General features: G+C 37.5%; 1 protein-coding gene across 1 annotated transcript in view; it reads right to left on the bottom strand.

Annotated features, from left to right (window-relative positions):
- The window catches only part of LOC126416440 (ATP-binding cassette subfamily G member 4-like), a 304210-nt gene that overhangs the window by 33765 nt on the left and 245306 nt on the right, over nt 1-25139 (bottom strand). The window contains exons 5-8 of the mRNA XM_050084163.1: nt 16041-16164; nt 6125-6239; nt 5514-5618; nt 5182-5324 (exon numbers count right to left, since the gene is read on the bottom strand). Of these exons, the coding sequence (XP_049940120.1) occupies nt 5182-5324; nt 5514-5618; nt 6125-6239; nt 16041-16164 (487 nt within the window). The remainder of the gene's footprint in view (nt 1-5181; nt 5325-5513; nt 5619-6124; nt 6240-16040; nt 16165-25139) is intronic.

Here is a 25139-nt window from a genome sequence, read left to right as displayed (position 1 = left end):
GATGTGGGATGTGAAGCAGGCATTAAAATTGAGCATATTGAGCACAGCTACATGTTGTGCCATTGGGTTATCAATTTTATTCTTGGCCACAGTTTGGCACTGACTATTCATTATGGTGAAGAGTGTGTTGGTTGTAATACCAGTGCAAAAATCTCTACAGGGATTGCAGCAGAATTGGTATATGATACATCTGCTTTCACAGGTGGCCTGCCTCTGTTGGGACAGGATAAATTTGTGAGCTTGTGACAGGATATGAGTAGGAAGAGCTGGGTGGGTGGATTGGGCAGGGCTAGCACCTGGATCTTCCACAGAAATTTGATCCCTGTGGCAAGAGTTGGATTTAGGAGTGGCATAGGGATGGACTAGGACATTGTGTGGCTTGTGGGTGGCAGATGTCCACTCCAAGAGATGTGGGAAGGATTCTGGATACGATGTCCCTCATTTCAAGACAAGATGATACATAATCGCCCGCATCTCGTGGTCGTGCGGTAGCGTTCTCGCTTCCCACGCCCGGGTTCCCGGGTTCGATTCCCGGCGGGGTCAGGGCTTTTCTCTGCCTCGTGATGGCTGGGTGTTGTGTGCTGTCCTTAGGTTAGTTAGGTTTAAGTAGTTCTAAGTTCTAGGGGACTGATGACCATAGATGTTAAGTCCCATAGTGCTCAGAGCCATTTGAACCATTTGATACATAATCAAAGCCCTGGTGAAGAATAAGGTTCAGTTCTTCCAGTCCAGGGTGACAGTGGGTGATGATGAGGGTGCACCTTTGCATCCAATTCTTAGGGGTAATGGGAGGAGTAGGGGACCATGAGGATATGGCAGTGAAATGAGTGGGTGGATTAGGTTTGATGCATAGAGTCTGTCTGTGAATGATCTCATGATATCTTCAGTATATTGAGCAAGGGAGTCTCATTACTGCAGATAAACAATCCACAGGTGGCCAGGCTGTATAGGAGGCATGTTTTTGTGTGGAAGGGGTGACAGCTATTGAAATGCAGGTACTGTTGGCTGTTAGAGGGTATGATATGGACAGAGGTGAAGGTCAACATCCAGGAAGGTAGCATGTTGGGTTGAAAGAGAATTAGAAAAGAGATTTAGGATTTTGGGAAGCTAGGAAGTTTTTCTCTAGATGGCCCATAAAAAGGTGCCCTGTGGGTGCCAATGGCCATCCTGCAGATTTGTTTACATACCTTCCTCTCAAATGAGAAGTAGTTGTGTGTCAGGATTAGTAGGTGAGGTGGAGGAGGAACAAAGCTGTGGATATGGAGTCTGAAGGATGTTATGGGAGGCAATGTTCGATAGTGGCAAGTCCATCAGTATGCGGAATGTTGGGTGCACAGGGAGTTAGCATCAACAGTGACAAGTAGGGATCAGGAGTTAAAGAAGTGGTGCAAGTAGATAGCCTGTGAAGAAAGTGATTAGTATCTTTGATGTGAGAGGCTAGGTTTTGGGCAGATCAGTGGAGGTGTTGGTCAAGAGAAGTTAAATTTCTTTCAGTAGAAACTGAGTGACTAGTTAAAATGGGTTGCCCAGGATTGTTGGGTTTACGGATCTTGAGGAGTTTTAAAAGGTGTGTGTGTGGGGTGTCGTTGGGGAAAGAAGGGATATGGACTTAATAGGGTGGTTCTGGGATGGGCCTAAGGATTTTAGTGGGGACTGAATGTTATGTCGGTCTGGTCGATGGGAACAGTGTGGTAGAGTTTGTTGGTCAAGGACTCAGATATTTGCCACAAGCCTTCTATCAGGTAGTCACAGGGATCCATCATGACAGTGGTGTATCCTTTGTCTACCTGGAAAATGATTAGGTTGGGATCTGTTTTAAGGTTGTGTACGGCTATCCTTCCTTCTGCTGAAAGGGTTACTCTCTTAGGAAGGGACCTGGGGAAGGATGACAAAGGAAAGTTAGAGGTAAGGAATTTCTGGAAGGTGAGCAGGTGTAGCTGGGTGGGAGTGGGGTGGGAAAAAAATTAAAATAGAAACTAGTAAACAGTTACACAATCAGTACCTGAACTTTCTTTTATACATTCTGTTAAATATGTAATTGGGACTATTCTGTTTTTCAAATGTGGGAACAGTTTCACATAGAAATTTACTGCTAATTACTCAGTTTCCATCTTATTGAATACAACATTTTATTAAACAAAAATTCTCAAAATGTTTTAAAGCAAATAAGTCATATCATATAATTTTCTACAAGTTAAAAATTATTAAAATCAAGTGCCACACAGCCAATTTCAAAATACCATTATGTTTTTTTAAGTAAACAGATTATTCAGTCAAAAAGCTTATTCATTCAAGAATTATTGATTTTGAAATTTGTCCGATTCTAGGAGCTTTGGAACTACAAACAGTATCATTTAAAATCCTTAATGTCACTCTTAGATTGCCCTAATTATTTCTATACTTAATGTCTTAATCAAATAATTACTGTAATACAAAAATATTTTTGTTTATGAATGTACTAGTTTAAGAAGAGGAATTATAAATATACAAAAAGCTTGTCAATTGTGCCTCAATTTTTGTTATGATTACCATGGATTCAGATGTCATGTTAAGTCTGATTATTCAGTTATTCTTTTTCTTTTGTCACAGTCCAGTGTCAAGCATTGTAATGGAAAGAAATTTGTAAACTTTTGTGAATGGATCAAGCATAAATATGTCAGAGAAAAAATGAGAATAGAGGAACAAAATTAAGGTTCTATTCATGTAGCTAGAAAACATGGGACCTACTGGATAACTACAGGGTGGTGCACGAAATGTGTTACCAATTTTTTCTTTCACAATTTACAAGACACATTAGATATCCCGCTGGGATCTCTACAGCAGTACCAGCAGAGTTTGGAAAAACAAATGAGTTACGAAATGTTGTGTAATTCACGATACTGCCGCTAGGAGATTAGTAAGCAGCAATGGCTGCCAATGGAAGACTGATGACACAGCAACGATGAGCAGTTGTGTTACTTTTTCATGAAACAAAAACCCTTGTTGTGACTCAGAGGCGTTTTTTGACAACAGTTTAACACACGATGGGTACCTTGCAAGAAGACCATCCACAGGTTGTACGATAAATTTGTACAGGAAGGAACAGTATTGGAAGTGAAGAGACCTTGGCCTAAGCCTGTTTGTTCGCCGGAGAATATTGAAGCGGTAAGAGTTGCTGTACAGAGAAGTCCCGGGAAATCTTGTAGAAAGACAGCAGTGCAACTGGGAATATCCAAACACTCCGTTCAATGCATTCTTAAAAGTGACCTCCATATGTACCCATAAAAGATGACCTGTGTACAGAAGCTCCCTGAAGAACACAAGCAGCAGAGACTACTGTTTGCTCAGGGGTGGAGGATAGGGAAGAAACTCTCAACAATGTTTGGTTTTCAGACAAGGCGCATTTTCATTTAGACGGTGTAGTTAACAAACAAAATGTATGCTTTTGGGCCACTGAAAACCAACAAGTGCTTCATGAATCACAACATTATGCTCTGAGGATTACAGTGTGGGCAGCAATTTCCAGTCACGGACTTATTGGACCCTTTTTCTTTGAAGAAACTGTGAACAGCGAGCGTTATTTGAGCATCCTTCACAATAGCTTCATTCCACAGCTTCTTGCTACTGCCTTGCCCTTCAACACGCAGTGGTTCATGCAAGATGGAGCAAGGCCACATACTGCAAACACTGTGATGGAGTTTTTACACGAGCATTTCGACATGCGGATCATTTCACTCAGGTTTCCAGGTCACTTCAATGACAGACAAAATTGGCCCCTCAATAGTCCAGACCTCAATCCATGTGACTTTTTTCTTTGGGGGTACCTAAAGGAAAAAATTTTCCCCGAAACGTCCACGTGATTTAATGGAGCTCAGAAGACTTATTCTTCAAACTTGCAGTGAAATTACGGAAGACATGTGTCGTAGGGTAATCACTAACTTTAGTGTTCGTTTGAAGGAAGCTAGGAAACAAAATGGTGGACATATTGAGCATGCGCTGAGATATAACAAATCTCCATGGATGGCTCTTCATTGTAGTATATGTTCCTTTCAGATTATATTGACAATAAAGTTTATATTAAAAAACAAAATGGTAACACATTTTATGCACCATGTCGTACACTAATTTTTTACAGCTGACTTTGACCAAAGATGAGTATACATGTTAATTCTTTTGTAACCTATCTCTACTTGTTGGAATTAATAAGTACCACAATTGTATCGTGCTTTCTAAAGGTGGACTTTCACTGACTGATATTTATGCAACTTGTGAAATGAACTTTGCAATTTATGGAAGTCATTCTAGATCTTCAGGAATTTGTCACATGCTTGAGATGCTTTAATAGTACTGGTAATTAAGGGAGGGCAGTTTGACATAAGCCGTTGTATTTTATTGAACTGGGGACCTAGAAGCAATGGAGAGGCTTCATTCCTGCCATAGCCCACTGTGGTACACAACTCAACAGCAGACTACAGCAGTCCACTCACCCCACCACTGCCCCACACCGAACCAAGGGTTATTGTGCAGTTCGGTCCCCAGGAACATCTCACACCAGATGAGTGTAACCCCACTGTTTGCATGGTAGAGTAATTAAGGTGTACGCGTACATGGAGAAAGTGTTTGTGCAGCTATCACTGACACAGTGTAACTGCAGCAGAAGAAGGGGAACCAGCCCACATTTACTGAGGCAGATGGAAAACTGCCTTAAAAGCCATCCACAGACTGGCTGGCACACTGGACATCGACACTAATCTGCTGGGTGGATTCATGCCGGGGACCAACATGCCTTCCCACCCGGAAAGCAGTGTATTTATACCGCACGGCTAACCAGGTGGGCCGACACAAGCCATACTACAATGTCAGAAAATACTGATGATAATTGTGGTTTCAGTTATGCACAGGATAAGGAAAAACTCTCTAGAGACAAACTGTGATACACACAGCCATTTGTGAACATTTGTTTTTCAGAATCAATATTCCCTTCTTGTAAAACAGACCAATGTGGCCAAGATAAAGACCTCAGAAGTGCTGAAAGGTAAGAGAGTCAAGTGTGTAATTTTGTAGTCTGAATTGAGAAATACAACTCAGGAAATCTTAATGTAATTTAATGAAGAAAAACAAATAAGCTAACAAAGTTGTTAAAATGAAAAAGTCAGACATAATTTACAGGTGTTTGTTTTAGCATATTTAAATTTATTATACCTTACTTCTCATAATCTGAATTGTTGTTCTCTGCCACAATACTGAAAACTGCACAAAAAATGGAGTGCATTTTGTACTTAGTTTTTTTTCTGTCCAGTCTTCTTGGCTTTCAGTAAGGCTCAGCTCTTGAGAGGAGAAAGAACCTGTAAAACAGAAAAACAAGTCAGCATTTGTGGTTCGAAGAATTTGCCTAATGACTGTTAAACTGTACTTCTAAAATCTCACCACAAGATGTCTGTAGCTGTTATCTCAGTTTTATGAAACATGGCTAATTAACATATTTTAAATAAGGCACAACATTGAACAAATTGTTGATTGAAGTTACCACTTACATGATGATTTTGCTTCTGGGTCAGTAATCAAACATTTTCCATTTTTCACTCTGTTGACCAGTTGATCAATGGTCTCTTTGGAGCTGTCATGTAGAATTTCAATAACTGCAAACAACAAAAGCTGAGTTATAATACTTCAATAAATTAGGGCTGTTTCTGAAGATTCTGAATTCCAGAGTGAAATTTTCACTCTGCAGCAGAGTGTCATTGATACTAAATTCCTGGCACATTAAAACTGTGTGCCCAACTGGGGCTCAAATTTTGGACCTTTGCCTTCTGAGGGCAAGTGCACTTCCCTGCAAAAGTGCAAAGTCCTGAGTTCTAGTCTCAGTCCAGAACACAGTTTTGATTCTGATGTTGTCAGTAGAAAAGAAGAATCATATAAATCTTTTTGAACTAGAATTCTGAATATTTGATTAACGCACTTCATGAAATAACTATGCCTCTTGCATTCTGTTTACAATAATGTGAAGAAAAATAACATGTCAAAAACTGCATTACTAAGTCAATCTCACACACATTTGAAAATAATGTAATAATTACATAAAGTTATAAATTGATAGTGGTCTACCCAAAGTTGAATCTGTTCAGTTTTGTTCCAACAATCTTACCATAATCTGCAGGATTATAATGCACTGGACACTCAAAGCCAACAGCATCAAGGAATGGAAGCAGTCTGTTTGTTGCCCCTTGGTATGCACATCGCCCAGTAGTCATAACATACAACTGTCAGTAAAAGAAAATGCATTAAGAGATTACAAACAGAAGTTAAATAATTTTAAATTACATTTAGGAAACTGATGTAAGCCAGACATAAGCTCTCATGTAATTTTTGAGCTAAGTTAACTGAACAGTCAATTTCTTTACATTTAGCAAACACAAAGTTAGAGAAATGCGATAGCACAAGTACAACAAATTCATCCAACTGATTAAAATAACACAGGAGTCTCCAAAGTTAAGTGAGATGTTCATTATCCAATCTTAAAATTAATTCTACAAAATTCAGGGAAATTCAAAATAAACACTGTTTACCATATTGGTAAAAGTTATCTACATTTATGTATTATGGAGTTCCAGCTGCCTGTTAGTTTTGTCTTCTCAAAGCAAAGAATAGAGAAAAATGTACTAAGTTTTCAGTTTAAAGCTTAATTTTATTTTATGTTCAGTCACATTATTTCTGATTACAAATTTATAGAATATATTTTTCTAGAATATATTTTTCTAGTGATAGATTGATTAGAAAGGAATATGGAGACAGAGTAAACTGCTGAAGATTCATTGAACACACCAGTTGGAGCTGAAAAGTTTGGAAATGAATCACAAAAAGTAAACAGGCTGTTGCTAATTGAAAATTCCGTGTGTATAAACAGTGAAACTTCAGTGCTTAAAAACAGTCAACCAGAAGTGCATAAAAACTTTAGTGAGTACACTGCTGAAGATTCTTTGTACATGCCAGTCAGAGCCAAAAAGTTTAGAAATGAATCGCATAAAGTAAACAGACCATTGCTAACTGATCCCCCGAGTGGGAAAATTGGAAAACGTGAGAAGATCTGTGTATTAGGAGATAGTCATGTTTGGGGAAACTCCTCAGTGTTAGCAGAAAAATACAACTTCATGGCACCTGGATTCTTGAAGCCTGGGGCCCCATTACAAGAACTAACAAACCTAACAAAATTTAATGAAGTAACTAGCTTGACTACGGATGATTTTGTTTTGTTCAGAGGAGTTTTGGAAGTTTATAGAAATGTATCATACAAGACTATCGACGAACTAAGAAATTGTCTAAATAATTTACCTCATACAAATGTTCTCTTTGTGAATGTCCCACAGCGTCATGACTTACAGAGTTGGTAATTGGTAAACCATGAAATTAGTGTCACTAACAAGAGTTTCGCAGAAATATGTACTCATTTCCAGAATGTTGATGTTATAGACACAAACATTTTAGAGTGAAGCTTCTATACAGCTCACTACCTTCATTTAAATGCATCAGGAAAAGAGGTTCTTGCTTATAAAATATTTACTAGTGTCTCACCTGACAACAAAGAAACCAGGATAAGTAGCAATCTAAGACAAATTACAAACCGTTTTTGGTGAGCAGCAAACAGTAAAGCCTCCAATCAGTTGCAAGTTATGAAGTGGTTTAAATCAAGTAGGCCAGAAACAAGCATAAAACAGCTTCAAATTACGAAATGGTTCAAGCCAAAAAGGACAGTGGCGAATGAAGCACAAACTTTGCAAGCTCCAAAAATAACTTCAGCACTTGATCACCAAGAAGCAGAAGCCAACACACCAAGAATTTTTTAGGCATAACGTCACCTGCAGGAGTACCACCACCACCACCACCACCACCACCACCACCACCGACAACACCAACAAAAAACAACAACAACAACAACAACAACAACAGAAGAAGAAACAGCAATAACAACTGAACCTAAAACAACAGCAGAGGAACTGTCAGTAGCTGAGGGAAAACCAACATCAGTTACAGCAGCAGCCCCACCTCCAGCGGAAACAGTAAAAAAAAAAAAAAAAGGTCACTGTATGAGAAAGCATGTCACCAACAGCAGAGGCCACTGAACTTCCAACAACAGTAGCAACTGATCAACACTGCCTTAGGAGCCAAAGGCTAGGTACAGCTGCTTCACTTAGTGATGATTTTTTATGGCACCAAACAAAGAAAAGGAAGAGATTGTGACAAAACAGCCTGAAAAATTGCAGTAAGCATCAAAAATCGGCAACAAAGCAGCACTTCACCAGGTATTGACAAAATAACAAATACTTGCAAAACTTTCAAGATAATGAGTCAAAACATAAAGAGTCTCAAGAATAAAGTGTTAGAATTAGAAGTCACCCTAAACTACTTTGTCGATATCTCTTATAATTGTTTATCAGAACATTGGTGCAGGGTCAGTAAATTAAGTCTTATAAATATAAGCAATTTTGAATTAGCATCTCATTATTGCTGCATTGTTTGTAAAAATGGTGGAGTATGCATATATACTAGGGTTGGGCTGCAGCCTAAAGTTAGATCTGAAACATACCATCCAAATATCGAGGAACATTTTGAATCATGTGCCATAGAGCTAAAAATCTGAGGAGAAGTGTAAAAATCTAATTGACATATCAATATACAGGTCACCACTAGGTGACAAAAACATGTTTTTTAAAAATTTGGAAGCAGTTCTAAGCATTTTGTATAAAAATGAAGTGAACTTATTACTATGTGGGGATTTTAACATCAACCTGTTAATTGAAAATGAAAAAAAGGCAGCTTTTGAGTCACTAAACACCTTTCAAATGAAACCACTCTTCACAGACCCCACTAGAATAACAGTCATCTTCATCCCTATTAGATAATATCTTCACAAATATCGAAAATGATGTTACTGAGGCACAAAATGTAAACTTAGGTCTTTCACACCACAACACACTACTAACAAGCATAAATTTTTCTGTACCTGAGTTGGTTAAGTACAATTGGGAATATAAAAGGCACTTCTACCCAGAAAAGGTTAATATTTTTATCCAATCGTTAGCAAAAAAAAAAAAAAAAAAAAAAAAAAACCTGGGAATATGTGTACTCGAAATCATCAACTGATGAATCATTCAATGCATTTTGTAATAGTTTCATGTTCATATTTGAGATGTGTTTTCAAAAAAATTGACAAGAATTAATGTCATGCCAAGAAACAGCAGCCAGTGGATAACACATGCTATCAGAGTATCCAGTCAAAAGCTACAACTTCTCAATCAACTGAGAAAAGACAAACCAGATGATCACTTTGCAGAATATGTTAAGACATATCAGAAAATTTATAAGAAAGTAATTAAAACAGCCAAGACAATACACAATGACAAAGTAATCAAAGGGACAGCAAACAAGTCGAAAGCAATATGGAATATAGTAAAAAAGGAAACATACAAACGAGTTAAAAAGCAGGATGACATTGTTTTAAAAGATGATAGTGGCATGTTACTGAGAAATGGTACTCTAGCAAATTACAAAAATGATTATTTCATAAACACTCCAGTCAATCTGAGAAAAATTTTGCTAGTAATAGTAGTACCACAGTTCAACGAGAACAAAGTAATAATTCAATATCACTGTGTCCCACAAATAAATTAGATGTTCTTAAGATAATTTTAAAAAATGAAGAATAAAATGTCCTCTGGAACTGACGAGGTACCAGGTACAGTCACAATTAAATGTGCTAGTGTCACAGCAGAACCACTCTCACATATCATAAACATATCATTAACAGAACGGGCATTCCCACAAAGATTAAAAATTTCAAAAATAAAACCATTGTATAAAAAGGGTAATATATATGAAGTAGGAAACTATTGACCAATATCTTTTTTATCTGTATTTCAAAAATAGTAGAGACTGTCATGAAAAATATAATTACAAATTACCTTGAAAAATTCAATCTCTTGTCTGTAAAGCAATGTGGTTTTCTCAAAGGATGAATACAGAAACAGAAATTACCCAATTCATTGAAAACATTGTAATAGGACATTACAGAAATAACAGTACAATAGGAATAAACTTGGACTTATCAAAGGCATTTGATACTGTTGATCATGACAAACTAGAAGCTATAGGTATATGAGGAGTTGCATTAAAATGGTTTCAGTCATATCTCCACAATAGAAAGCAGGCAGTAGAAATTACCTCAGCAGACAATAAAAACCAAAGCATTGTGTACAGATCGGACATGCAGACTGTACCAATTGGAGTGTTCTAGGACCTCTCTTATTTCTTATATATATATATTAATGATATCAAGATCCCAATCAGAGGTACACACATAACTTTGTTTGCTGATGAGACAAATATTGTTGGAACAGACATAAATAGGGTATTGCCAACATCTGCAACCAGGGTTTTGGAATACATACAAAACTGGTTTGAACAGAACATGCTAACCTTAAATATTTCAAAAACTAAATATGTACACACTACAGGAAAACAGTCTAATCATGATGTGAACCTCAAAATTCAAAATAAACAAATTGAAAGGGTAGCTACCACAAAATTCTTAGGTGTGCAAATTGATGAAAATTTAGACTTGAAAGCCCACATTCTCTATCTCACTAACAAGTTAAGCTCTGCTTGTTTTGCATTATTAGTACTGCGTGTAGCAGAGAGTGTAGCAGAACTGTCTACTTTGCTCACATCCATTCTGCTATCACTTATGGCCTAACCAGAGCTCTGGGGTCATAATTAGGCAAACGTGAAAACCATCTTCACCATACAAAAGTGAGCTGTTAGAATAATTTCAAACAGTAAAATTCTAATACCTTCCAAACAGTTATTTCAACAGCTAAATATTCTACCCTTACCATGCCTCTATATAAAAAAGTGTTGTTGATATAAAAATGCACATTGATAATTACAAAACCAACTCAGCTCCTCACTCATACAATACAAGAATGTGCAATGACATCCACATAAAAAGAGTAAACAAGGCTTTAACACAAAAACAAACCAACATTCAGGTTACTATTTTGTACAACAAACTTTCAACTCAGCTAAAAGAAATAAAAACATTATCTGCATTCAAGGAAGCTATATTTTTAATTTGTAATGACCAACTGCTGTTATAGTGTAAATGAATATCTGCAGTAACCTTGTAGCAAGTAACTACATTCATTTACCATATGTTAATAGTACTATAAATCAAATGCTCGCCACAGCCTCAATGTTAATTTTTCTGAACAAAAGTGTTAAATCAATTATTTACTTGTAATGAATTTCAAGTAAAACGCCCCAAACAAAAGTGTTAAGTCAATTATTTACTTGTAATGTATTTAATGTAAATAATCTTTCTCATACTTTTATATTATTACAATAATCAAAGTTGTATTGCCCAAAAATATTGCAATGTGTACAATGAACCATTGTATTATGTAGGAAACTGTACACCTTATCTCATTTTTGTTATACTATGTTTTTTGATGAAATCTATACATTGTTGCTGGATGAATAAACTACTACTACTACTACTACTACTACTACTGCTACTACTACCTCTACATCAAATCTAGATGGGATTATACTAATATAATAAGCTTTTATCTGGTCTCTGAAATGCAAATGCAAGTGAATAAAAACAAGTTACACATTTAACCTACAATTTTTATACGTTCATAGTCTCTAGAACTTCCATTTATTTGAAGATCTTTCTTAATGGTTCCTGATGTTACATTAGCTACTGCTTTTTCCACCTGCAGAGCATAGTTTTGTTTGTAGTAATATTAATTTGTATATGAGTGTAAACTGTATTTGTCTATTTTGTAGGCAGAATGGGTTCAGTATTTGCCAGATTTAACATTTTTATTGGACCTACTCCGTATTTCATCTAAGTGTTCTCAATACTGGCTATTGTTTTTTATACTTCTTTATATATTTTCTATGTCAGTTGAAATAAACTTCTCATGAGACATCTCTGCTACCATAGTGATACAAGAAATAATTTATCACTGATTTTGTATTTGTGTCATGGTAAACTGTTCCATTTAGAAATGGTTTGCAAATAAATAACTGCCTTGGTAGATCTCTGTTTCAATATGCTAATATCAGGATCAAGCCAATGAGAACTACCAAAAGCTCCAACTGTTTACAGTCAGTGCTACCTGCCAATAAGTTAACATGGGAAGCCTTATGCACTACCACTTTTCTGACTATTCTTCAAACTCTTAGCAATCTACTTTGTAGTTGGTAAATTTTGTTTGAGGAATTTCCTTTTCGTAACTGCTCCACTATCTGGGTCACTTTCCTACATTTATGAAAATGTTAAGAGGTACAGAATTCAGAAACATGTTCAGTACAATACTCTTTAAGATGCAAGGCTTCATATTGCAAACACATAATGAGGCAAATAACTACCACTTTTTCTCTTGTTAGTCCGACAACTGTTCAACTGAGCTTCATCCATCTCAATGTATTTATTCAGTCTCTGTCATCTGCAAATGATTTTCTGACACTTATAAAAAACAGAAAACAACATTATTTTTGTAATGATGTTGGAATACTGTCTTCTTATCTAATAATGCCCCTTATGTTTTGATGTTGCTCATTAAATTTGTTTTTCCTACCACACAAGATCATGATGAAACAGTACATTCTTTATGTGTCTTCTTCATATTGGGATTTATAGAATGTGATGTATATATGTGTACTGACTACATTTTGGGACTAAATTTTTATATTTCCTTTTTCCATTGATGTCTGAAAAGAACATCTCAGTCATGTTTCTAGTGAGCTCGAGTCTTTCTCTTGTGCATTTCTATGGTATGTACTTCTACCAACAGATGGAAAACCATTACTTTTGTCACAAATGTTAGTACCATGTGACAAAAGTGTTACAAAGTATGCCAATAATGACATGTAATATGTAGCATTCAAGGATGTAGTTATCTGTCAGAACAATGTTCAACACAGCGGTAGTGTGGCTCATTGAAATTGCAATATATTCTTTGAGGATGAAGTTAAGGAAGAGTTGGGATCTGAGTTTTGCCAAGATGAAGCAGTCATTAAGCATAATTTAATCATATAGTAGCCATATTACTTATGCTTCAATTGTCCCAACTCCACTTTTAAGGTCTCAGCAACAGGCACTACAGAAGGATTTTGGAGGCAGATGAGTAGACTGTATAACTAATGAGGTGACACCAAATAAAATTGGTGAGGAAACAAATTTATGATACAAACTAAAAGAATGGTGTTATTAGTAGGAGACATCCTTAGAAATCAAGAAGTAAATCATTAGTTTGATGATGGAAGGAAGTGTGGTGGTTGGGGTAGGAAGGAGGGGTAAAAATGTGGAGGTGGAGCAAGGTTTGACTTTAGTAATTAGATTCAAATGAATGTAGGTTACAGAGGTTATACAGAGAAGAAGAGGCTTGCAGGATAAACTAGCATGGACAGCTGCAACATATCAGTCTTGGCACTGAAGACCACCAAAATAACATCAACATCAACAACAACAGCAGCAACAACTAGACAATGTTTTACTGAGCCATGCTCTGTATGCTGGCAAGGACGTCACTGGGTAATAAAATTAATATGCTTCACCAGGAGCTGAATGTGAGCAGCTTTACTTTAAGGGAAATACACTTTCAGTTCAGCCATTAGAAAATACCGGTTTACAAAACCATATCAGAACCTTAAAGATCTTACTGGTAGTGAAAGCAACCCATACATTTTCAAGTACATCTTAGTTACAGAAAGTAGTCTCTTTTGAATGTCAATACTGTGCTTATTATGAAGACACTGTACTTGAGTAATGAATAAGTTTCAAAATTATATGACAAAAAGATAAGCAGACTGATGTCTTTACATGGAAGTTGTAGCTTCTGGAAATTTTGAACAAGTAATCAATTGCTCAAGAGTAGTAGGAAACTACACTGAGATTTCCAAATGGCTCTACCAGCAAAAATAATTCCATAATTTTGAAACAGTATGATGACGTGACAATATAAAGGCAGCTGCTGCCACCAACACAACCACCACCACCACCACCACCACCACCACCTCCACCTCAATCTCCACCACCAACACCACCATGACTACTACTACCACAAAAAAAATTTTTTGGTGGTGCAATTGATTCAACTTCAGGAAATGGTTAATGGTTGCACGTAAAAGAGCAATGCACTGAGTTCGAAATTTCTCATCATATACTCTGAATAGTCACACTTGTGATTGTTTACTTTTTACAAGTCTTCAGAATCTAACTGACATATCAATAATCGAATATAATGGGACATAACTTCTTAGTACTAATTTAAATAAAGGAAAGGAAACTCACTGGGTGATAAGACATTCATTTGACTGACGTCTGAGTAGTGGTTGATAGAGGACACTATGAAATGATTACCCATATAGAGTCACAAGTGACACAGAGTTATCTCTGGGAATGTACTGTAGATGAATGCCACTTTTGTAAATTCAGATTTTAATCAAGATGATGGTGTCGTCAGCATCTGAGTGTTATCTGAAGAAGAGTGTGCAAATATCATGTCTCCTCCTGATAATGTAGCTTCTTGATCAAGAAACTGGCAGCAGGTCCTAGATCCTGGAAAAATACAGACCTTTACATTTCAAATAAGCCAACTAATAGAACTTCTGATTCTAGAACTGTTGAATATTTACTAATCAAAATTTCACTAGACATTATTATTTTAACAAAGGATAACTATAGAATCTGGTTCTAGAATATTGCTCAAGTGTGTGGAACCCATACCATACAGGACTAACAGAGGATATTGAACATATATAGAGAAGGACAGCACAAATGGTCACAGATTTGTTTAATCCATAGGAGAGTGTCACAGAGATACTGAATGAACTGATTTGCAAGTTTCTTGAAGATAGATGTAAACTATCATGAGAAAGCCTGTTAACAGTTTCAAGAACTGGCTTTTAATGATGACTTTAGGAATATATTACAGTCCCTAAACATCACTCACATATGCATCATGAAATAAGATTAGAATAATTACTGTGCACACAGGAGGCATTCAAACAGTCATTCTTCCCACACTCCATATGTGAATGGAACAGCAAGAAACCCTAATAACTGGTACAGCAGGATGTACCCTCTGCCATGCACCTCACAGTAGTTTGCAGAGTATAGATGTAGATGTAAAAATGGCAGTGTTAAAAGTAAAAACAAAAATCATTTATCATTGTTTTATGAAGTGACTAAATGGTGCAAGAATAATGGTTTGGTTGTTGGCATAACACTAATGGTGCAAGTGGAGCAATGTACCCAACACATTCGAGGTAGAGCTGTTGTTGGAATACCTGTTCTAAACTGATGAACAGAAGAAACAGTTTCAGTGGTTCAAGAAGCCCAAACACTTGACTGCTGACCAAATGGAAATAGGTATATAATGTTGTCAGTTAACTCTGCTTTTGCACTGTTGTCTAGCATAAAATGTATTTAGGTATGGGAGTACCATGGGGAGAGTAGAGTCTTGGTTGTTGTTATCCAACTGAGTATCTGGACAGAGGTTTTGTAATAGTGTGGGCAGTCACATTGCTGTTTTCAGTGTGGGTGTTGGTCATATTGAAAGTAAAGCTAACTATTAAGGCTTACGAAGGACTTTTTGTAATTCTGTCATTTAAGGGCACAAGTACAGATCCTATCAGAGGAATGCTCTCTCCAAGATAATAATACCCATACTCATTTGGCTGAAAATGGGAATCTTAAGCCTAGGAACATCCTTAGTCCTCTTTTAGATGAGTAAGCTATGTAACAGCACTAGATTTCTCATCTCAAATGCCCTCCAACAACACACATTAAATGCTACAGTGTAAAAGCATAATCATGGTTACTGGCACTGTACATTTGGTCTACAAATCTGACAGTGTAGGTAACATGCCTAAGCGGCTCCCAGTCACAGTATTTGTACCAAGGCATTTACCATAGGAAGTGTAAGTAAGCATTCTGCCACTGGTCGTCATTGTAGTGGCTAACTATGCATAAATTGAAGGCAATTTGAACCAACCTGGTCAAATTGCTTGAAGACAGCTGCACCTGGCTGGTGGATAGAACAGATGATTGTGCGTCCTTGATGTGCTAACTCCTTCAGTAGTCGTACACACAGGGAGCTGGCTTGGTGATCCAGACCTCTGGAACATATGTCATTGCAAGTTGCTATGAGCTATGCCATTAGATTTTAAAGTTTATGATTGGAAATTGTTTATTGAAACAGTGCCAACTAAGCCTCATGCTTTATCTAGCATTATCTTTCTTCTATTCTTATACAGTTGAGCCCCAATTTTGCCAGCAGTTTCAATCTTTCAAGAAGTTTTATTGCAATGAGCATGCCACTGACAAGTGAAAGATTCAGTCATGTAAAATTACCATTTAGGTTAGGCGCCAGGCCAATTAAATATGCCAGTGTTAAGACTTTGCAAGTGAAGAATGATTCCAGTAATGTCAATAGCTACCAATGGGTCTCTGTTGATATCACTGATTAGTGCAATGATCCAATAGTAAACATGTTAAAACCATTGTCTGAGATGTTGGGCCACACATTGTGGGCTTTTCTTGCACTGTGTGGAAGAACCCTTTGGGGCTGTGGAACGCCTCCAGGTAGATGCATGATACTTACAATGATATTTACCGCTGAAGTTGTCTGTGCAGACCCATTCCCATGCATAAGGAAACTAATTATGGATTTTGTGAACATATAAAGAAATTTGTAAATTACAGAGTCTCACTCAATCAACATCTTCTACAGAATATAAGTATAAGCACATGTCAGTTATGACTCCATGCTGGAGGTGTTGGACTGTGTTAAATGAATACAGGAGTCAGTGTCTGCTATAAAAGCTGAGCTACCATCTAATATCCAAGGTGAAGAGCTCTGTCAGTAAGAACTCCTATTACTGGCAGTGTATGAAAAGTGACCTTTACATATTCTTTGCCTTGAGTATTGGTGCTGCCTGCTCAGAGATGGTCAGATTAGTTCTAGAATACACCATTATTGTTGTCAGTCAGTTTGACAGAAGAAACTTGTTTTTTTGTTTTTTAGAAAAACATTCTTATTTCCAGTTGTCTGTTGTAATATAACTTACATTATGAAGGAATTACCTGAATGCAATACAAATGATTACAATATCATAAAAATTGGATGATTTATTCACCTTTGGTCCTTGCACAAGCTGTTATTCATCTTGGAACTGATTGATAGAGTTGACAGGTTTCCTCCTGAGGGGTATCATGCTAAATTATGTCCAACTGGTATGTTAGAGATGGTTGGAATGCCCTGCCCATAATGTTCCAAGTGTTTTCAATTTGGAAGAGATCTGGTGACCTTGCTGGCCAAGCCAGGGTTTTGCTAGTACAAAGACAAGCAATACAAACTGTTTCCATGTGCGCCTGAGCATTACCTATCTGAAAAGTAAGCCCAGGATGGTTTGCCTTGAAGGGTAACAAATCAGTGCATACAGTATTGTTGACATACCGATGTGCTGTATGGGTGTTGCAGATAACAACCAAAGAGGTCCTGCTATAAAAAGAAATGGCACCCCAGACCAACACTCCTGGTGGTCGGCCATATGGTGGGTGGTGGTCACTTTGGTATCCCACCACTGTCTGGGTTGTTTCACACACACACACACACACACACACACACACACACACACACACACACACACACACACTGGTGATCTCTAGGTCATTTTCTGTACCACAACTTCCCATATGCTATCCTGAAAACCTGAGTCAGCATTCCTCCATAATGAGTGAGATGTTGAGCTCCTAAAGAGGAAGAGGTGTTGGTATTGTGCTATGCATAACTTGGGGGTAAGTATTACTAGAAAGGAAAAAAAGAAGGAAAAAACATAAAGTGAAGGTGTTATGTGTAATGTTGGACATTTTATAATCATTATTATTATTATTATTATTATTATTATTATTTATTTGTATAACATTTTTATCAAACCCCTATTCTGTTTTAGCTGAGTAATTCTTCAATGTATAGAATGTATTGCATAACAGGCACCTTTTAGCTGCCTTTTTAAATAAGTGTATTTTGGCAATTTCTTTAATCTCTTTTGGTAATTTATTGTACAGTCTTTTTCCTTGGTAGAAAATGCTGTTTTGAGTTTTATGTTTATTTTTTCTTGGTAAATGTAAGTTGAGTCTATCTCTTGTTGCATGGTCTTGGACAGAGCTGTTTGTGCAGTAATTACCTATGTTATTTTTTATGTGTACAACTGACTGGTAAATGTATTCCCATGAAGCAGTTAAAATCCCCAGTGTTCTGAACAGATCTTTACAATGAGCTCAACTAGTATTATGGTTATTATTCTTATGGTTCTTTTCTGGAATTTGAAAATTGTGTTCGTATTTTGAACATTTGTTCCCCAAAAAGAAATTCCATAGCTAAGAACTGAGTGTACATGTGAATAATATGTAACTAAAAGACACTGCATGTTACACACTGATGACAGGATTCTAATGGCATAACATGCTGATGACATGTTCACACCACTTCAACTGAGAATCAATATTCATTCTAGAAATTTTGTATTTGTTACACAGTCTATAGAGGTGCCATCAACATTTAATTTAACATCGTCATTTTTCCTCTTCAAACTGAAATTCTTGGCATTAGTTTTCTTTATGTTCAATGTCACTTTATTACTTATTGATCAATCACAAACTTCCTTGAGAGTTTCATTTGCTTTCTCAGCAAGGAGTTCTTTTGTTTTCTCACTGACTATAATGTTGCTGTCATCAGCGAAGAGGATTTTTTCACCATGAGTAACACTACTGGGAAAGTCATTAATGTATATCAGGAACAGTATTGGTCCTAATATGCTACCTTGCAGAACCCCTATATTAATAAGTGTTTTCCTAAATATTTGGATCAATTTGAGGTGTGTGTTATCTCTACTCTTTGTACCCTGTCTGTTAAGTATGATCGAAACCAGTCATTGGCTACCCCTCTTATTACTAATGCTTCTAATTTATTTAATAGAATCTTATGGTCTACTGTATCAAACACCTTAGAAAGATCCAAAAATATGCCTGTGATACACTCATCTTTATCAAGAGCTTCAAGTACAACTTTTGTGAATTCTACTATGGCTGACTCCATATTTTTGCCACTTTGGAATCCAAACTGTGATTCGCTTAAATGATTGTATTTATTCAGGTAATTCATTAATCTGTCTTTCATAAGTGCTTCTATTAGTTTCGAGAATGCTGACAGTAGGGAAATGGGCCGGTAATTTCCTATGTCTTCTGCATTACCTTTCTTGAGCAAAGGTACAACTCTTGACTGTTTTAACTGCTCTAGAAATGCCCCTGATGTGAAGGATTCATTTATTATATTTGTTAAGGGCCTTGTATAATCCCTATGCATTGTTTCAGCACACACATTGGTACTTCATCTACGCCTACTGACTTTTTATTTTTTAGTTTTTGAATTGTTTTTCTGACATCAGTCTCTGTGGTTGGAAGTAACATCATTGTATTTAGTGCAACATTATTTACAGGTGTTATATTTGTTTGGGGGAATTTTTGCTGCAACTTCTCTGAAATACTTGAAAAATGCTCGTTTACATAATTTGCTAAGTGCTGTGGATCATTTATTACTTTATCCCCCTCCTTTAGTATATTATTTTGTGTTTGTTTGCCTCCCCGCATTTCCTTTTTTATAACATCCCAGACTGCTTTGCTTTTATTCTCTGCATTATACATTATTTTGTCATTAAATGACTTTTTGCAGCAATCAGCACCTTCCTATAGATCTTTTTGTATCTATGATAGAAATTTAAGAATTCCTGGTAATTTTCTTTTCTGTTAGAGCTTAATACAGGTTCAAAAGAGTTCATATTGATACTCCACACAAAAGCCAATTCCTACACAGTAGACAAACAACTCCAAACATAAACTGCCGTTTGCAGAAGTGATTAGATTCAAGTAGTACTATCTATGAACAAGATAACTTGACAAGAATACAAACAAGGCGCTAAGAGCTATAAGGGCCAAAAGTACACTGTCTTCAACCCTCCCTCCTTAAGTGAATACCAGAGAAACCAATGAGACAGCTTTTCATGAATGTTCAAATATATGTACACTGTGGTCCTACAATACACATAAACCATAAGATCAACAGTTGCCACAACTTTGAATAAATGCTACGGTCTCACAATCGACGATGATGTGTTTTATATTTCTCAGCGCCTCAGATGGATTAGTCTATGATAAAATCCAAAACTTAATGTACCATATCCCATTCAGAATCCCACAAAATACGTTTCTCTCTCAGTATAACTATAACATACACTGATAACTATAACATACACTGATGTCCGATCTAATTTTAGAATATAGTGTGTGAATTCGCATATCTATGGATTGTGCTACCACCTAGCGGGATTCACGACAAATGTAGATAAAAGTCTGCTATCTACATCTACATCTACAATTATACTCCACAAGCCACCCAACGGTGTGTGGTGGAGGGAACTTTACATGCCACAGTCATTACTTTCCTTTCCTGTTCTAGTCGCGTATGGTTTGTGGGGAGAACAACTGCCGGGAAGCCTCTGTGCACTCTCGAATCTCTCTAATTTTACATTCGTGATCTCCTCGGGAAGTATAAGTAGGGGGAAGCAATATATTCGATACTTCATCCAGAAACGCACCCTCTCAAAACCTGGACAGCAAGCTACACCGCAATGCAGAGTGCCTCTCTTGCAGAGTCTGCCACTTGAGTTTGCTAAACATCTCCATAATGCTATCACGCTTACCAAATAACCCCGTGACGAAACGCGCCACTCTTCTTTGGATCTTCTCTATCTCCTCTGTCAACCCGACCTGGTACGGATCCCACGCTGATGAGCAATACTCAAGTATAGGTCGAACGAGTCTTTTGTAAGCCACCTCCTTTGTTGATGGACTACATTTTCTAAGGACTCTCCCAATGAATCTCAACATGGCACCCACCTTACCAACAATTAATTTTATATGATCATTCCACTTCAAATCATCCCGTACGAATACTCCCAGATATTTTACGGAACTGCTACCAGTGTTTGTTCCGTTATCATATAATCATACAATAAAGGATCCTTCTATCTATGTATTCACAATACATGTCCTGTTCTACCACCAGGTAGCACTGACGTAACATAGTAGTTGAGTGGTAAGGGCTAGCAGTTCACATTGTTTATCAAATCTGTATGTATTTGGCCCTTTAGGCAATTACGTCACGCCAGTTGCACATGCACAGTAGCTCCTTAAAACGTGCACAAGTGAAGATGTGCTCACGACCCTGATACCAAGTTTCGCCGAGTCTAGTGGAGCAATATGTAGCACAGCACATAAAATTTAGTTCTGTGTATTTCGGATTACCCCATCTACATTAGATTTGACAACATTAAACCAAAAAATCCACAAGGTGTCAAAAGTTAGGGTGTTCACGTACTGTTGTGCTCTTACACCGCAGCCGCTACTGTGTGGAGTGCCATTACATTTCGTAACAGGATGAATTTGGTTGTCATTCATGGTACCCTAACAGCACACTGGTATGTCGACAATATTATACATGCAGACACAGTTGACACTCCGCGCGGTGTCTGATGGGAGCGAATGTATATAGGAAATGCTTTTACGATTGCTCCCAGCAGCCGCCGTGCCGAGTGTCAACTTTGTTTGCGGGTACAGTATTCTATGCCCATTTTGTTGCCCTTCATGCCAAGATGGCCTGAGCTTACATGTCTGCAAGATGATGCCTGCCTGGACAAGGCGAGAGATTCTGCTGGTTGTCTTCGTGCTTGCCAAACCCAACTTGGGAACGTTCCGAACATTAGGGTCAGGCTTTCCGACTATCTCGGAATTTTGACGATCTAATGTGCCAACTGGACAGAATTTGGCACGATGTCTCTCAGGAGAACATCCAACAACTCCATCAGCCAAGCACTATACCTGCTTGCATAAGGGTCAGAGGTGGACCAAAGCATTATTGACTTGCTCAATTTGTTAAGTTCTTTCTCTTGAATAAATCATCCGTTTTTTTCTGAAACTGTAATCATTTGTTCGTCCTTACATGTACATCACATATACCTATTTCCGTCCTATTCGGTAAATGCCTTTGTGGTGCGTCGTCGGTTTGTTTCTTTTTTTCTGTGTGTGTCAGAGTGTATTATGTTTGTTATCTCACTTAAACGCAAAATATAAATGTTTAGACAACAATGTGTTTTGGCTCTAAATGTAGTGCCTTATTGTTCATTTCGGATTGATGGTTTCATCTGTGAATCATTAATGTCGATATGGCACCTGAACGAGTTCGTATTTAGCCTGAAAACGGTCTACTGTAGCCGCTTGGTATTGTTTCTGGTACTAATCCATCAAAATGGGTAGAAACTTTGTCCATAAATCAACACAACAAACATGGGATCCTGTTGCAACAGTGCTAGACATGTCACCAATTATGTCGGGAAAACTGGTCACTATGTAAACCTTCAGAAAAATGCCTATTACTATATATTATTTTCTGTTTCATTTAAAATATTTGGTGTCATACCTTATAATACGTAAATTCAAAATGAATAAGCGACAAGCTTCTATCAATGGACATGATTTGATGAAAATTCAATTTCGCTTGGAATGGCTAATTTCCCTTAGAGTTGCCACATCACCTCGTCTTCCTCTCGCGTTATTCTAGACGCACTTAAATTATGCAAGACCGTGATATAATGTAAAGTCTGCATGCAGTAAGAATCTTTGAAAACAGCCGGGCCATTGCCAAGACTCCTCGCATTCAGCGATTTTCCCCCACTGCCACACAAACATTGCACTATAAGAATGAAATGCGCTGTGACGGCAGTTGTTAGATTTCACCCATTTCATGGATAATTTTGTGAGGCATTTCACAGTTAATGTTATCAAGTTTTCATCACTATATTTCTTTTAAAGATTCATTTGAAACTGGAAAACCAATAGGCCTATGTATCACATTATTTATAAAGAAAACATACATGTTTCCAAGAAATTGGCAAATGAAACATTTATCAATATAAAACATCCTACATGCCACTCAGTTGTTTGCATTAAAAAAAAAAATTGGGTAATTTGCAATAAGTCTTGGGTATCGAAGTCGAGCCCTCACTACGAGCAATGTATATCGAACGCCTGACTGTCAAGGTACACTGAATTAATGTTCTCCAACTAAATCACGGATCTATTTTTATTAATAATGCACGCACACTGCAAAATATTAATAAATATTAATCCACCAAACTTCTCCCGTGATTTAATCAAAGGACACTGATCCTTCTATTTTCTCCCACGGTTTAATTATAAAACATGACTATTGCTCAAAATGGGGGCGCGACTTCATTACCCAACGCTTCTTGGAAATTGCCATAAATTGAAAGCTTTTTTTAAACAGTTAACCAATCAACTGTCGAGCTCTCAACATTATATACGTTATTGTAGGAACGGTGTAATGAAACAACAGTGGCTGCAGTCGGCCAGTCTTATGCACTAATTGCATTAACTGATAAATGCAGTAAATTTTACAAGCCCAATAAGACAGAGACAAATCAGTATTAATGAAATATCATATTGAGCATGTTTCCAGATATTGTGGATAACTACTTACAGCACATTAAACAGCAGTAGAGCTATGTTATTGTGCATTATTTCAGCCCACGTTGTTGAAGCTATTTATATACACATACAGACAACAGAAGAACTGTTTCTAAGGAAAGTCTTCTATACTGCAGAAGCCATGGTCATTTAAATATGGCTTCAGTCTGACTTTGAAATTCGATAACGTTCCTATTGATTTAATTTTTTGGGTAAGCTGTTGTAAATTTTCTTACAGAGGCTAGTTATTACTTACTACGGGCCGATTCACGAACAATGGCGTTTAACAAAGACGTGTCGGTTCAGTGACAGTTGCAGTAGTGTGAAGCTTCAAGAAACCGTGTGTTCTGCAAATTATGTCTCTTGATTGCTTATGTGGAATTTGTCACTTACCGCCACCATCAACGATTGCAACTCGCAACAAACGGAATAAAAACTCTTTACATAACTCGTTACGATCACGTTTATGCTCTTATTGGCTATGACACACACAGTGGAGTACCCTGAACACCACTGAATGTCCATTGGCCGTCGGAGACTGCTTGACGTAGGTGCACAGAACAAATCTAAACTCGACCGCATGGAGGTAAAAAAAGAAGGGAGATGGCACTACAGGCATACACTGTAACACACTGTACTTTCTTCTGAAGCCAGAGTGCGCGGGCCCGCCGCCGTCTAACATAGCCCAAAACATTAACAGAAGACTGTTTACAGTTGCTTCTTGTTCATTATTTCAGTCATGTACACGCAAGGGAAAGGCCTTCCGCACGTGCACTATGGGCAATGACTGTGCTGCCGGACGCCCGTGCTGTTAAAGGCTGAACTAAATCTCAGTAGCGCGTTGCGTCACGTGATGAATCGGAAGTTCTTATTTTCCGTTTTGATTTAATGGCAGCCAGTGCTGGATTCCAGGCGGCACTTAGTCGAAAACCTGCATCCCTGTTGACATGATTGTCCGCCGTGCGGATATGTATGGCCTCCTTAACAACATAGTCCCAGAAAGATGACGCTGGGAATAAAATTTCCGCCTGTAAAGCATACGATGTCCCGTGTCCAGGCAATGCTCCGCTACCGCTGATTTATCAGGTTGCCCCAGGCGTGTATGGCGGTGGTGTTCGACGCAACGTTCTTGCACGGTTCGGCATGTCTGTCCAATATAATATTTTTCACTTTCGCATGGTATTTTATACACGCCACGTTTCCTAAGGCCAAGATCGCCTTTGACCGAGCACAGTAAATTTCTGAGTTTTGCTGGTGACCGAAGAACACACTTGATGACGTGTTTTTTGAGGATCCTTTGTTATCGAAGATATGTCGCTGTAACGAAACTATTGTTACTTGGGAAAGACAGTGAAATTTTGCTGGGGTGAAAATTTTCAACATCGAAAAGAGATTATTTGATTTAAACAAAAAACCTCAAAAATTTGTTGTTATTCTCGTGTTCCATAGACATCAAGAAACATGTGATAATGGGGGTGTTTCTTACTAATCA

This window comes from Schistocerca serialis, chromosome 8 (genome assembly GCF_023864345.2).
Source record: "Schistocerca serialis cubense isolate TAMUIC-IGC-003099 chromosome 8, iqSchSeri2.2, whole genome shotgun sequence".
NCBI lineage: Eukaryota > Metazoa > Arthropoda > Insecta > Orthoptera > Acrididae > Schistocerca > Schistocerca serialis.
This window is presented reverse-complemented; position numbering and strand designations above follow the sequence as displayed.